Here is a 15,443-nt window from a genome sequence, read left to right on the forward strand (position 1 = left end):
AAGAGGATTAGTGTGTGAAATGCACCTCATACTAGTGGCTGTCTTTTGTGCATAACAATATTTTATTTCATGTAAACTACATTTTGTATACTGCAGAAAAGAAACAGTTGTCTTGTATTGTATATTTACTTACATACAAAGATAATCTCTCAGTCCACAGCAGGATTAGGACCTGCACACTCTGTATCAGGTAATCTCACAAACACCTTAAGATGAGTGCTTCCTAGCATGGCAGTGCATATGCCTCTCATATAGATATGAATAGTTTTTATAACAAATTATCATATTTGAAATAATTTTTTTTAGATGTTTTCTTACCTTTCATGGGCAGTTCTTTCATCTATAATTTCCCAGAACTGGCATTAGATTTTTTTATTAACAATTGTCTAAATGCTACGGTACATCATATACTAACCATACCCCCGGCCGGGATTGAACCCGCGGTCATAGAGTCTCAAAACTCCAGCCCGTCGCGTTAGCCACTAGACCAGCTAGCCACAATAAGATTCATCCAACTAGGTATATTTCTACACCATAGGAAGGTTAGCACAGGCACCTCTGTGACCACAAATGCAAGTTTTTACAGACGAATCTCCAGCTAGCGTGGCCGTGACGAACTCTAGCTCAAGTCCATTAGCTCGTGTCATTACGATTTCTTGAGTCATCATATACTATTTGGATTAGCAGCCTTGTGTAAAATATAGGAAAGCCAATAAATTATTACATTCACAGAGGCACATTAAACCCATAGGGAATAGGTAATCAGGTCTGATCCAAGGAAGTAGAGATCGAGCTTAATGCCTTAGATCAAGAGCCCCTCACTGGTATCAAGGAGCCTCCCTTAAGGGGGTAACTAAAAATATGCATTGTCAAAACACCATTCAATGCTTGGCAGTTATGCTATCAACACCCACTAAATCAAAGTTATTCTGTGTATTAATCTCTTGCAAGGCAGCAAATAAATGAAAGATGGTGAAAAAGAGAGAAAGAGAAAGAGAGAAAAAAGAGAGAAAAAGAAAAAAAGAGAGAGAATGAGAGAGAGAGAAAACAAGCTCAACAGTATACTCCCACCAATGTAGGATAAAAGAAAAAAACATTATTCACTCAGTGTGTCTTGCCAGAAGTGTACCGATATCATAATTCAGATGATCCTCTGACCACAACATCCCCACACCTTCAGAGTGCAGGAACTGCCCTCCCCACCTTCAGGATTCAAGTCTGGCTAAGTAGGTTTTCCTACAGACAAAGTCTATATTTTTATGTATTCATTTATTGCTAATGCTGCTACTGTGATTGTTGTTGCTGCTGTTGCTGTTGTTGTTGTTGTTGCTGCTGCTGCTGCTGTTGTTGTTGCTGTTGTTGTTGTTGCTGCTGCTGCTGCTGCTGTTGCTGCTGCTGATGTTGTTGCTGCTGCTGATGTTGCTGCTGCTGATGTTGCTGTTGTTGTTGCTGCTGCTGTTGTTGTTGTTGTTGCTGCTGCTGTTGCTGCTGCTGCTGCTGCTGCTGCTGCTGCTGCTGTTGTTGTGTGCGCTTGGCAAGAGCAGCTAGCTTTTGCTGTAGTTGTAACTGTGTAAAACTACTCAGTGGTCCTGTCTTTTGCAGAGCCAACTGGAGCTGAAAAAAATTAATTTTCATTAAAGAAACATATAATGAAAGAAACTGTACCTGCAAGTGAGAGTATATTACACTGGCAGCACCTTTGCTGAGCAGACTTGATTCTGTATTCATATTATTAGTCTGCAATATAATAATCATTTTTGAGAAGACTAATGAAATTAACTATCTTGTTAAATTTCATTTTAGCCATTATGTAAACTGTAAAAACTCACAGGGAGTGTCAACTGTAAACAACAGCAGCAAAACAGGTCTGCTGAAGGGCTGATGCATTTCACTATTGGTTCATTTGTTAAAATTCACAATCAGCACTATTATTAATGAAGACTGGTAATGTTCCTATGCAAAACTATGCCCATATGTATGTTTACAATAATGAGCTAACAATACATTAGACCTCTATTTAACACAGAAGTTACATTCCTGAAAATAAAAAGTATAAATTACTGTACAATATGTGCTAAAAAATGAATATCAGGAGAAAAATAAGAGTAAGTAAAAATATCTGTTAACACCTTCCTCCTCCAGAGATGATTTTTAGGGGCAATAATACACAGTTTGGCTAGCTTTTGGCAGCCATACTATTTGCTTTGTGGGATACTGCTGATGGAGGAATAAACTTCCTGCAACTGCTGCTCAGTATACTACACGTGTGTAGTCATATTTCAAAATCCACATTTCACGACCAAATTATATTAAAACGAGAACCCACTCACCAATACATTTTACTTTGGTACCCACCTGCTCCCCTCTCAGATTTGCCACACTAATGGCTACATAAAATCAATTACATTTTACTGACAAACAATAACTAGGCATGATTCAGTTGCTGAGTGATCTGTGAAGGGTATCTCCATATTTCATAAGCCAGAATCCCTCTACTTCAATGTACACAAAAAGAATGGTACAGATTGTGACGTAAGTTACTAGTGCAGCTAAATATGAGTACAGTCTCTCCTCACTTAGCGATGTACTCATTTACCGATGACTCGGACTTACGATGGGCTCTCTGACCAGTGTGTATACCTAAATATTGTATATTAGAACTGATTTCCTCTATTCTGTTTATTATAATATACAGTACACCACTATATAAACATTTAAAAATATAGCAGATATGTTATAGATGGTGTTAAGATGGTTGACATAAACCCACTACCATTATAGCACGCTCCTCACTTGTTGATGAATTCATTCATTGATGTGGTCTTTGATACAGAACTCCGTTGTTAAGTGAGGAGAGGCTGTACTAAGATCTGCAGCTAATCACAGTAGGCACTTATAAGTTACTGCATGAAAACTATTATCCCAATTCCTTCAATATAAATGGTAAATTGGCACCTACACAGCCCACATCAATTCAAAGAATTCACTAAGTAGGATGCACTAGCTTTAAAAGTTTGAAGTCAATCATAAAAGGGAGTTTCTGGGTATCACACACAGACCAACATCACAAAACACACCAGCATTTTATGTTTTGTTTCAAGCCACTTACAAACTGCATTCTCAAGGTATTGGTAATGAAGGTTTGAAATCGATCAAATGAGACATTCACAAATTATCAAACGAGAATGAGTACTGTACTTCCATTTTCCCAATTTTAATAAAGTGGAAAACTGGCACCTACACAGCCTAAAATCAATCTAAACTGTTCTCCTAGTAAGATACACTGGCATTAGAGGTCTCAAACCAAACAAAAGAGACATTCTCCAGCTACTGGACAGAAAACAATTTAATGGGTTTAATAATATTGGCAAGTTAAAATTTACGTAACCCAAAATGAATGCAAAGCTTCATTCAAGAATAACACTTTTTCTGTTTTCATCAAACCGGTCATATCTCACCAAGGCAGAGTGATCTAAGAAGAAAAATGCAAGTTTCTCTCTTTAAATTTAGTAATTTATATAGGAGAAGGGGCTACTAGTCCCTTGCTTCCAGCATTTTAGTCACCTCTTATGACATGCATGGCTTATGCAGGAAGAATTCTGTTCCACTTTCCCATGGAGATAAAAGGAAATAAACAAGAACAAAAACCCTCTAAGGAAATAGAGGAAAACCCAGAGGGGCATGTATATATATATGCTCGTACATGCACGTGTGGTGTAACCTAAGTGTAAGGAAAAGTAGCAAGACGTACCCGAAACCTTGCATGTTTTTTTGTTTTTTTTTCAACAAACCGGCCGTATCCCACCGAGGCAGGGTGGCCCAAAAAGAAAAACAAAAGTTTCTCTTTTCAAATTTAGTAATTTATACAGGAGAAGGGGTTACTAGCCCCTTGCTCCCAGCATTTTAGTCGCCTCTTACAACACACATGGCTTACGGAGGAAGAATTCTGTTCCACTTCCCCATGGAGATAAGAGGAAATAAACAAGAATAAGAACTAGAAAGAAAATAGAAGAAAACCCAGAGGGGTGTGTATATATGTGCTTGTACATGTATGTGTAGTGTGACCTAAGTGTAAGTAGAAGTAGCAAGACATACCTGAAACCTTGCATGTTTATGAGATATAAAAAAAGGCACCAGCAATCCTACTATCATGTAAAACAATTACAGGTTTCCATTTTACACCCACTTGGCAGGACAGTAGTACCTCCCTGGGTGGTTGCTGTCTACCAACCTACTACCTAAATTGAGAAAACATCTTCTAACAAACTGGCCATATCCCACAGAGGCAGGGTGGCCCAAAAGGAAAAAGGAAAGTTTCTCCTTTTAAATTTAGTAATACTGTACATACAGGAGAAGGGTTTACTAGTCCCTTGCTCCCAACATTTTAGTCGCCTCTTACGACATACATGGCTTGTGGAGGAAGAATTCTATCCCACTTTCCCATGGAGATGAGAAAAACATACCAGTACTAAGTCTGAAGCTGATCAGATGAGCCTTTCTGCAGTCATAGCAAATAATCCAATAATTCCAAGTTTATTAATTAACAATGTTAGTAAATTGGCAAATTTTCATCTACACAGCCTAAACCCAAAAGATAATAGTCTTTTCATAAAATGTATCAGCCATTAAAGATTGAGGCCATTCAAAAGAAGCATATTCAGTGTTATTTCATGTATAAAACATGCAGTTTTAAAATAAAAACTGGCAAATTAGCACCTACACACACTAATAATAAAGCCAATATTCTTTTAAGTAAGATATACCAATGTTGAAAGTTTGAAGCTGATCAGAAGAGATCTTCTGAAGTCACTGCATGGAAACCAAAAATTGGGATTTTTTTTTTTAACAGTGTAGTGGCTCTCTCCAACTGAAGTAGGGTGGCCCAAAGAAGAAGAAACACTTTCACCATCACTCAAATGTGAGTTTCAAATATTTCACCAATTTCTTTTCTCAGTTATATTCTACAGTATTTCAAATTCTCAATCCTTCAAGAGAAAGTTTGATTTTTATATACGTATATCTTACGAGTTGCCAGACAAGGACAAGTAAGGAGTCAATTTTTTTTTTTCAAATTGGCATCTACATAGTCCTATAACAATCTATAGATTTTTCTAAGTAGTTCCCAAATTTTTTTGTCACCAACTCAAAATTTGAAACAATATTTGCTTGCAACCCAAATGGTACCAATAACCACCTAGCACTCCAGACAAATAAATTTAAAGCATATTAAGAAAACATTTGGTAAAAAATTATACACACTCAATTTCTATCAGGTTATGGCTCAAGTTTAAGTAGTGATCCAGAGTTTGGGAACTCCTGCTCTAAGGAGTCAGCTATTCAGGAAAAACATGTACCATTATAATATACAGTGGTACCCCGAGTTTCGGCCATAATTTGTTCCAGAAGGCTGTTCGAGTGCCATTACCGAACGAATTTGTTCCCATAAGAAATAATGTGAATTAGATTAGTCCATTTCAGACCACCAAATATACAATTACAAAAGCACTTACAATAATACACTCACATTATTGTTAGAGTTGGGAGTTGTACGAAACTCGGTGTACAACCGTACTAAATCGTAAATGTAACATGACAGTTTTGCTCTCTTTTTAAAACATCCATTTACTAAGCATGTTTAATAAATTTTAAGTTGATGCATAATTGTTCATTTGACATACTGCAGTGTCAAAACAGGAGTGGTGCAGAAGACCACACTTTTGACTGCTAAAAATAAAGCTAAGTTTACTTAATGTCAACTTGATTGAATGATCAACATAAGTCCTTAAGTAGCTTCTCATGTTTTCCACCATAAGGAGACACATATAATATTTCCTGCAAGCAAACTGTCCAAGATAAGCACAAATGAAAAGATTCTTATAGAGCAAGAGGAGACACATACTGTATACAATTTGAAGATGATGTTTACATTCAAATGTAGCTATAGGTCAATAACTTATTTTATAATGAGTAAAGATTGAGCCATTAGCAGAAATGTTCTTACTATTAATTAATTTAAACAAATTTCTAAATTATCCATTGTTGTCCTTCTAAAAGCACAACCTTATCTTTACTAAACACTGAAAACTTACCTGTTGCTTGGCTGTAAGAGCTACAACTGATGGTTGAGAAGTGGTTGTGTGCGCTGAAGCAATGTTGGCTTCACCACCTGAGACAACAGTGCCAGTTCCCTACAGAGAAATCATAATTTCTGGCTAAAGCTTTCCTTAAAACTTCTCATATTTTGATATACAGAGAAATCATAATTTCTAGCTAAACTTTTCCCTCACAACTTCTCATATTTTGATATACAGAGAAATCATAATTTCTGGCAAAAGTTTTCCTCAAAACTTCTCACATTTTGATATACTCTAGAATATAAGGAAATGACACCTAGCATGTTATACTACAGTAGAGTATAACATATCATATATGGCAATGTTGGGACCAAGACAATGCTTAATGTGGATATCTGGAATATTTCACTAGCACAGACTTGTCAAACAATACTGCAGACTTTTTCCACTGAACTGTACACAATTTTTCAGTTTACTTCCCTTAAAATGTTGAGTAGTGCATCTGACAGGGCTTGACACTACAAAAGCATCTCTCTTGGATATATGCCATATCACAGTGACTCACAAGATTGTAATAACATGACTGGAGTTTTACGACTCGCTTACAATGGGTTCTAAACCCACCGTACTGTGGTCGATATCATGGTGTTTACACATAGGTGGTATGTAAGAAAATAAATTATTTTCATCGTAAAACAATTGAGTGTGCTAAAGTATAATACAGAGAAGTTTCACTAAATACAACCTTATTGTGTTGCCAGGTTGTACTGGAGGCAATGTACTGTATATAAAACTTCTGTTCCTCATTCAAGACTTCCTCATCTGTCAATGAGTTACAGTACTTTGCATCTAAGTTCAGATGGCTGTAGTCATTTAGCTACTGAACAGTCACATGAGATCTAGCTAGCATGAGAGCCTGTGGGCACCCACAAAGTCAAAACATGAAGCCTTCTACTTTACAGGATTTTACAAAAACATTCGATGAAAGAGGTTATACAATATACCTCTGCTAGTGTTCAGTACAGCAGAGGTAAAACTGGTACTGAAAGAAAACCAAACCATCAACAAGCATGGAACTCAAGGTAGCCAAGCACAGAGCTTGAAGACTATTTAGCATGGTTTACATTCTATGCCACTCACTTCCTCACTACTTTTCCAGAAAAGCATGGACATCACAATTCAAGTGACCCACTGAACTGCAACATTTCACTCATCCTTCAGAGTGCATGCACTATACTGCTCACCTCATTGAATCCCTTCATAAATATTAGGTCTCACTCCTTCTAACAGCACATTATATCCCCAAAATTATTTGTCTCCACTCACCCTGATCTATTACTCATGCATGCCTATTGGATACTCAACACAACTTTCAAACCTTCTTGTAGATAAGACATCCATAGTTACAAACAAGTAATTACATAATTTACCATAAACCACACTGGTCATTAAGCTTTGCTTCACTGGTGTTAAAAACTGCATAAAAAAAAGACTGTTTTGGAGATATGCAGATTTGAGTAACCTCACCAAAACAGTTAGATTACATCTGCACTAACATGAATCATACAAGTGGGTATAGTTATCAAGATAGTGCTTCTTTCAGTAACCAAGGCCTAACAAAGAATGCATTTATTCCAAGAATTATCAAGGTTATTTTCTACTAGTTTAATTTTACTAAGATTCATTACACATTTTAATAATGTAACAATCACAGCCTATACAGTATTCTGTTCCTTATCATATTCTCTTATTCCTGTTTTGGGCGTACAATTAGTCTTATATGATAAAATGCAAAGGCAATTTTTTTTAACAAAATTCAGAAAATTACTTTTGTAACCAAATGTCCAATATGCATGAATATTCTCAACCAAGAAGTTTTTTTTTTAACATGTCAGCCATTTCCCACTGAGGCAGGGTGACCTAAAAAAATAAAACCCAAAAGAAAGAAAAAGCTTTCATCATCATTCAACACTTTCACCATCACTCATACATAATCACCGTCTTTGCAGAGGCGCTCAGATACAACAGTTTAGATGTCCCTCCAAACTGCCAATATCCCAAACCCCTCCTTTAAAGTGCAGGCATTGTACTTCCCATTTTCAGGACTCAAATCTGGCTAACCGGTAATCAAGAAATACAGTTCATTAATACCTGTCCTGCCTGAAGTGCTACTTGTACAGTTTGCTGTTGCATAGATCCACCAGAAGTAGTGCCAACACTTCCACCACCACTGCCACCACCACTTGCTGCAGATGTTCCACCTCGCATTGATGTGAATAACTGTCCACCAACACCTTGTACCTTAGTTGTTTGGAATAAGTTAGTCAGTGTAATGAGAGACTGCACTATTTACCCTTATGAATTTCCAACGTTTTCCAGAATAGACTGAGGCAGTGGTCAGAGAAGTGGCAGATGCAGTTTAATATAGACAAATGCAAAGTTCTGAATGTTGGACAGGAAAATAACCATGCCACATATAAACTAAATAATGTAGATCTTAATATTACTGATTGTGAAAAAGATTTAGGAGTTTTGGTTGGCAGTAATCTGAAACCAGGACAACAGTGCATAAGGGTTTGCAATAAAGCTAACAGAATTCTTGGCTTCATATCAAGAAGTATAAATAATAGAAGTCCTCAGGTTGTCCTTTAACTCTACATATCTTTGGTTAGGCCTCATTTAGATTATGATGCGCAGTTCTGGTAACTGTATTACAGAATGGATATAAATTCACTGGAAAACATACAAAGGAGGATGACAAAGTTGATCCCATGTATCAGAAATCTTCCCCATGAGGATAGACTGGCGGCCCTGAATCTGCACTCTCTAGAAAGGCGTAGAATTAGGGGGGATATGATTGAGGTGTATAAATGGAAAACAGGAATAAATATAGGGGATGTAAATAGTGTGCTAAAAATATCTAGCCAAGATAGGACTTGCAGCAATGACTTCAAGCTGGAAAAATTAAGATTCAGGAAGGATATAGTAAAGCACTGGTTTGGCAATACAGTTGTGGATGAGTGGAACGAACTCCCGAGTACCGTCATAGAAGCTAAGACATTGTGTAGTTTTAAAAATAGGTTAGATAAATACAGTGGAACCTTGGTTTTCATCTTTAATTCATTCCAGAGTATGACTAAACCAAATTCAACGAAAACTGAAGCAGTATTTCCCATAAGAAATACGTAATGTAAATCCAATTAATCTGTTCCAGACACCCAAAAATATTAACAAACAATACATTTTATACAGAATAACTAGTTTTACATACAGAAAACAATGAGAAATAAATATAAAGCACTAATGAAATGGATAAATGAACATTTATATCACTTTTACCTCTATTGAAGACTCTTGTTGGTGTATGGAAGACGGTGAGGAGGGAAGAGAGAAGAGAGGTGATTTCTACCACCATCACTACCACCCTCTATTACCATCCTCTACCACCACCACCCTCTACCACAATCACTACCACCATCAAAACCACTACCACCCTCTACCACCATCAATACCACCCTCTACCACCATCAATACCACCCTCTACCATCATCACTACCACCCTCTACCACCATTGAATTCTATCGTGTTTCTCACCTTCTTTATCAAAGAGCTGGCACTCGGAACTTTCTTTGGCCCTATAGTGGCTTATTTAGCAGTCGCACTCAATAAACAAGCACAAAAAACAATGGATTACAGTATTACAAAATGTTTTTGTATGAATGAGCAGGGTAATGTTCACTCGACAAGAAACAAAGCCAGACTGACTCAGAATGTGTGTGTGGGATGCTTTGTGTGGGCATGGGCAGACGGACATGTTCGGTATGACGGACGAAAACCGAGGTGATGAAGGAAAACTGGGACAATATTTTGACAAAAAAAAAGGTCGTTGAAAACCGAATTCGACAAAAACCAGGGCAAACGAAAATCGAGGTTCCACTGTACATGCGTGGGTCTGGGTGTGAGTTGGACCTGACTAGCTAGTGCTGCTAGGTCAGATACCATGTGCTCCTTCCTTAAGCGAATGTGACCTGATCTGACTAGGTTAGGGCGTTAGCTTAAGCCGGTAGGAGAACCAGACCTGCCTCGCATGGGCCAATAGGCCTGCTGCAGTGTTCCTTCTTTCTTATGTTCCTAAAAGTTTAATATTGTTCCTCCTTAAAAGTTTTAGATAAGAAGTTTTCTATAATGGATGAAAAGACACCTAGCCCCTAGTAGTGATCCTAAATTGCTTCCCCTGAAGTTAAAAAAGGATACAGACAATATAGGGGACACTGTATATTATAAATATGGAAGGTATATGATACTGTATCTACCAAAAATATTTGGTCCAATGCTTTTGTAAGAACTTTAATAATACGCTTTAGACACAAATGACCAATGCTGAAAATTAATGGAATTAAAAATACAATTACTGTACACACAAAAATAAATATGCAGCAGGGACATAAAAAATCATAATGCTGAAGATTTATACTTAAAATGAACAGGGTAGGAGGAAGAATGCTCAACCAGGTTGAGAAGGAGCATGCCAAGAGTAGAGATTGTGGTAAATACATTACTGATTAGAAAAACTGAATGCACGGGTGGTGACAAATAATCTTAACTCAATTGGCCTCCTTTAACCTAAGCTTAGGTTGAAGAGTTCTACTGATTTGTGAGATTTAATCCAAGGCTTAATCTGAGCTTAGGTTGAAGAGTTGTGTTTTTTTGTGAGATTTAATCCAAGTACTGCATTTTCTTAAGCTCACTACAGTTTTGCTTTCTTTAGTTCATGGGTAAAAAGAGATGTGCAAAGTGTAACACTATCATTAAAAAATCCAAACCTGCAGAACTGGGATAGAAGAGGATGATCCTCCTTGTTGAGCAGATGACTTGGCTAACTGAGCTGCCAACTGGGGAGAATTCAGCTGACCTGTAAGGTACAAATTAATGATGCTATAGTATATTTTTTGGTAGATGCCACTATTTCATTAACATTCTAGTTTAAAAAACTGTCTATTGAATAGTCTAGGCAGAATAGTAAAAATACCCTTGCTAAGGCCATTCTAATGCTTATATAGGTGATTTTCTTATATGTATATGCTTCTAAACTGTTGTTCTGAGCACCTCTGCAAAAACAGTGATTATGTGTGAGTGAGGTGAAAGTGTTGAATGATGATGAAAGTATTTTCTTTTTGGGGATTTTCTTTCTTTTTGGGTCACCCTGCCTCGGTGGGAGATGGCCGACTTGTTGAAAAAAAAAAAAAAATAGAATTTCTTTCCTAGTAAATAATAGGTCTGATAATGACAGTATGGCGTACTCACTGCAGTTACTTTAATATGCTGATGCATAAAAATATTTATCATCACAATGAGAAATTCAGATAATCATTATTTATTACTTCAGCTTTATTACCTATTTCTTTATAAATTAAATTTTAGACAACAATTATTTTTTAATTTTTATTTTGCTCATGTAGTTTCTCATTCATCTTAGTAAGACTATCTTTCCATGTTAGTTGAAATAACTGAAATAACTAGAGAAAAAATTAATGAAAAAATGAAAGTTTTTCTTTTTAAACTTAGTAATATATAAAGGAGAAGGGGTTACTAGCTCCTGGCGATATACTCTCTTCTTATGACACACATGGCATACAGAGGAAGAATTGTGTTCCACTATCTATTAAGTACTGATAAAAACAGTAAAATTAAACATTCCAATTTTGCATTTTTGGGGCATTTTATTACAAGACATACTAGCAGAAACATGGCATCATGCCAATATTAAAAAGTGATTAGGAAGAATCTTAAAACTATCTATAGGTCTTTCTTGATGAGTGTTGTTGAAAAAATGTTGGAATAAGCAATTACAGAAAAAGTGATAACACATCTGTAGAGCCAAAACTTGCTATCAAACAGCTGAAGAGCCAATAACTAAAATCATATACTGTACATTAAGTCAAAATCGAGAACAACGTCCAGTATTGGGCCCCTACTTAAACAAGATGGGTCCTACACAGATGACAGCAAGGAAATGAGTGAGCTACTCAAGTCCCAATATGACTCAGTTTTTAGCAAGCCGCTAACCAGACTGAGAGTCGAAGATCAAAATGAATTTTTTATGAGAGAGCCACAAAATTTGATTAACACAAGCCTATCCGATGTTATCCTGACGCCAAATGACTTCGAACAGGCGATAAATGACATGCCCATGCACTCTGCCCCAGGGCCAGACTCATGGAACTCAAGAACTGCAAGAAGCCCCTATCACGAGCCTTTTCCATCCTATGGAGAGGGAGCATGGACACGGGGGTCGTCCCACAGTTACTAAAAACAACAGACATAGCCCCACTCCACAAAGGGGGCAGTAAAGCAACAGCAAAGAACTACAGACCAATAGCACTAACATCCCATATCATAAAAATCTTTGAAAGGGTCCTAAGAAGCAAGATCACCACCCATCTAGAAACCCATCAGTTACACAACCCAGGGCAACATGGGTTTAGAACAGGTCGTTCCTGTCTGTCTCAACTATTGGATCACTATGACAAGGTCCTAAATGCACTAAAAGACAAAAAGAATGCAGATGTAATATATACAGACTTTGCAAAAGTGTGACCATGGCGTAATAGCGCACAAAATGCGTGCTAAAGGAATAACAGGAAAAGTCGGTCGATGGATCTATAATTTCCTCACTAACAGAACACAGAGAGTAGTCGTCAACAGAGTAAAGTCCGAGGCAGCTACGGTGAAAAGCTCTGTTCCACAAGGCACAGTACTCGCTCCCATCTTGTTCCTCATCCTCAAATCTGACATAGACAAGGATGTCAGCCACAGCACCGTGTCTTCCTTTGCAGATGACACCCGAATCTGCATGACAGTGTCTTCCATTGCAGACACTGCAAGGCTCCAGGCGGACATCAACCAAATCTTCCAGTGGGCTGCAGAAAACAATATGAAGTTCAACGATGAGAAATTTCAATTACTCAGATATGGTAAACATGGTAAACTTGCACACGAAAATCACTCACTACGAAAGCAAAAGACTTGGCAGACGATGCACCATCCCCCCAATGAAAAGCAGGGGTGTCACTAGCACGTTAAGAGACCATACAATAAGTGTCAGGGGCCCGAGACTGTTCAACTGCCTCCCAGCACACATAAGGGGGATTACCAACAGACCCCTGGCAGTCTTCAAGCTGGCACTGGACAAGCACCTAAAGTCAGTTCCTGATCAGCCGGGCTGTGGCTCGTACGTTGGTTTGCGTGCAGCCAGCAGCAACAGCCTGGTTGATCAGGCTCTGATCCACCAGGAGGCCTGGTCACAGACCGGGCCGCGGGGGCGTTGACCCCTGGAACTCTCTCCAGGTAAACTCCAGGTAAATTAAGATGGTAAGATGGAGTCACATAAAAGCAGATGGGCAGATTTCCTAATCTGGTAACAACCACTCGTAAGAGGAATTATTATTATTATTATAATCAAAAAGAAGCGCTAAGCCACAAGGGCTATACAGCGCTGCAGGGTAGGGAAGGAAGCAAGGGAATTGGATGGCAGGAGGGAGGGGGGATGATCAGCAGGTTACAGAAAACAGCGGGGCAGGGGATAGTACGGGGGTAGAGGGTAGCAAGAGATACAAGTAGAAAGGGCTGAAAGTATCAGAATTTGTGAAGTAAGTCAGTCGTTGTCAAAAAGTCAATAAGAGAGTCCGGATGAAAGGTGGGTCCATCAGCGAGAAGGGAAGGTAAAGAGAGAGCAGCGGGGCGAAGACGACGACAGAGGTAAATTCTGCGTGCTCGTTGATAAAGTGGGCAGTCCAACAGAATGTGGCTGACTGATAATGGAGCTTGGCAATTCTCACAGAGAGGAGCAAGACGCCTCTCCATGAGATATCCATGAGTAAGACGAGTATGGCCAATGCGAAGACGGGAGAGAGTAGTCTCCCAACCTCGACACTGGTGATAAGAAGACGGCCAGTAACCTATACTCGGTTTAATAGACTGAAGTTTGTTGCCGAGCATAGTAGACCAACGTTGTTGCCAACGGGTGTGAAGGTGGGAAGATATTACAGCAAAATAGTCCGTACATGGAATACCTCTATAAGAAACTGGTAGGTCATGTACTGCTGACCGCGCAGCAGTGTCTGCCTGTTCATTGCCCTGTACGTCAACATGACCAGGGACCCAACAAAAAACAATATCTTTATGCTTAGTAAAGATGCGGCGTAGCCAAAGTTGGATACGGAGGACTAAGGGGTGAGGTGTATCAAATTTTTGTATAGCCTGTAAAGCACTAAGGGAGTCTGAGACAACCACAAATGATGACACAGGCATAGATGCAATACGGATAAGTGCTGTAAGGATGGCATATAATTCAGCAGTAAAAATACTAGCTGAAGATAGTAAATGCCCTTGTACGACGCTGTCCGGAAACACTGCTGCGAATCCTACGCCGTCAGAAGACTTAGAGCCATCTGTGTACACAGCAATGGCATGAGAATGAGAGTGAAAGTGGTCAAGAAAAAGAGAGCGGGAAGCGACCGTAGACAGTTGGGCTTTCGAGCAAGGGAGGGAGAAAGAACAGACTCGAACAGCTGGAACTTCCCAGGGGGGTAGGGAAAAGTGAGATGCTACATGTACATAGAAAGGTGGTAGTTGAAGAGAAGACAAGAGCGAATGAAGGCGAAGAGAGAAGGGACGGAGTAAGCAGGGGCGGCGAACAAATAAAGAATGTCTACTAATATCAGTGACCATTCTATAAATGGAAGGATTGCGGAGATCATGAGAGCGTACATAGTAGCGCAGGCAATGGGCATCACGGCGATCGGATAAGGATGGAACGTTCGCTTCTGCATAGAGGCTTTCGACAGGGGAAGAGCGAAAAGCACCAAGGCATAAACGTAATCCTTGGTGATGAATGGGGTTAAGGCTAGAGAGAGTAGCAGGAGATGCCGCTGAATAGATCTGGTCACCATAATCAAGTTTCGATAAAATAAGGGTGGAATGTAGGTGAAGGAGGGTTCGACGATCAGCTCCCCACGAAAGATGAGCAAGGGTTTTAAGAAGGTTCAGCCGGCTGTGACAAGTTGCCTTCAGAGAGGTAATGTGAGGTTTCCAGGATAACCTACGATCAAAGAGGAGGCCCAGAAACTTGACTGTATCACGTTCAGGGATACGTGAGCCATAGAGGTACAAAGGATGATCAGAGATGACAGAGCGTCTAGTGAAAGTGATTTGGTGGGTTTTAGTGCTGGAAAATTTAAACCCATGTGTGGTGGCCCAATTGGAAACACGGTCGACTGCATGCTGGAGAGAAACTGTAAGGAGGTGACAGTCAGCGCCTGCACAGGCAATAGCGAAGTCATCAACATAGAGTGATGACCAAATATTTGA

At 38.9% G+C, this 15,443-nt stretch overlaps 1 protein-coding gene across 4 annotated transcripts in view; it reads right to left on the reverse strand.

The window, feature by feature from the left end:
- Positions 1-15,443, reverse strand: part of Spt20 (transcription factor Spt20 homolog) — a 90,254-nt gene continuing 74,811 nt past the window's right edge. For all 4 annotated transcript variants that reach the window (XM_053789143.2, XM_053789141.2, XM_053789142.2 and 1 more), the window contains exons 21-24: positions 10,898-10,986; positions 8,226-8,375; positions 6,090-6,188; positions 1-1,614 (exon numbers count right to left, since the gene is read on the reverse strand). In XM_053789143.2, the coding sequence (XP_053645118.1) occupies positions 1,285-1,614; positions 6,090-6,188; positions 8,226-8,375; positions 10,898-10,986 (668 nt within the window). In that variant the 3' untranslated portion in view covers positions 1-1,284. The remainder of the gene's footprint in view (positions 1,615-6,089; positions 6,189-8,225; positions 8,376-10,897; positions 10,987-15,443) is intronic.

Source organism: Cherax quadricarinatus, chromosome 44 (genome assembly GCF_038502225.1).
Source record: "Cherax quadricarinatus isolate ZL_2023a chromosome 44, ASM3850222v1, whole genome shotgun sequence".
Lineage (NCBI taxonomy): Eukaryota > Metazoa > Arthropoda > Malacostraca > Decapoda > Parastacidae > Cherax > Cherax quadricarinatus.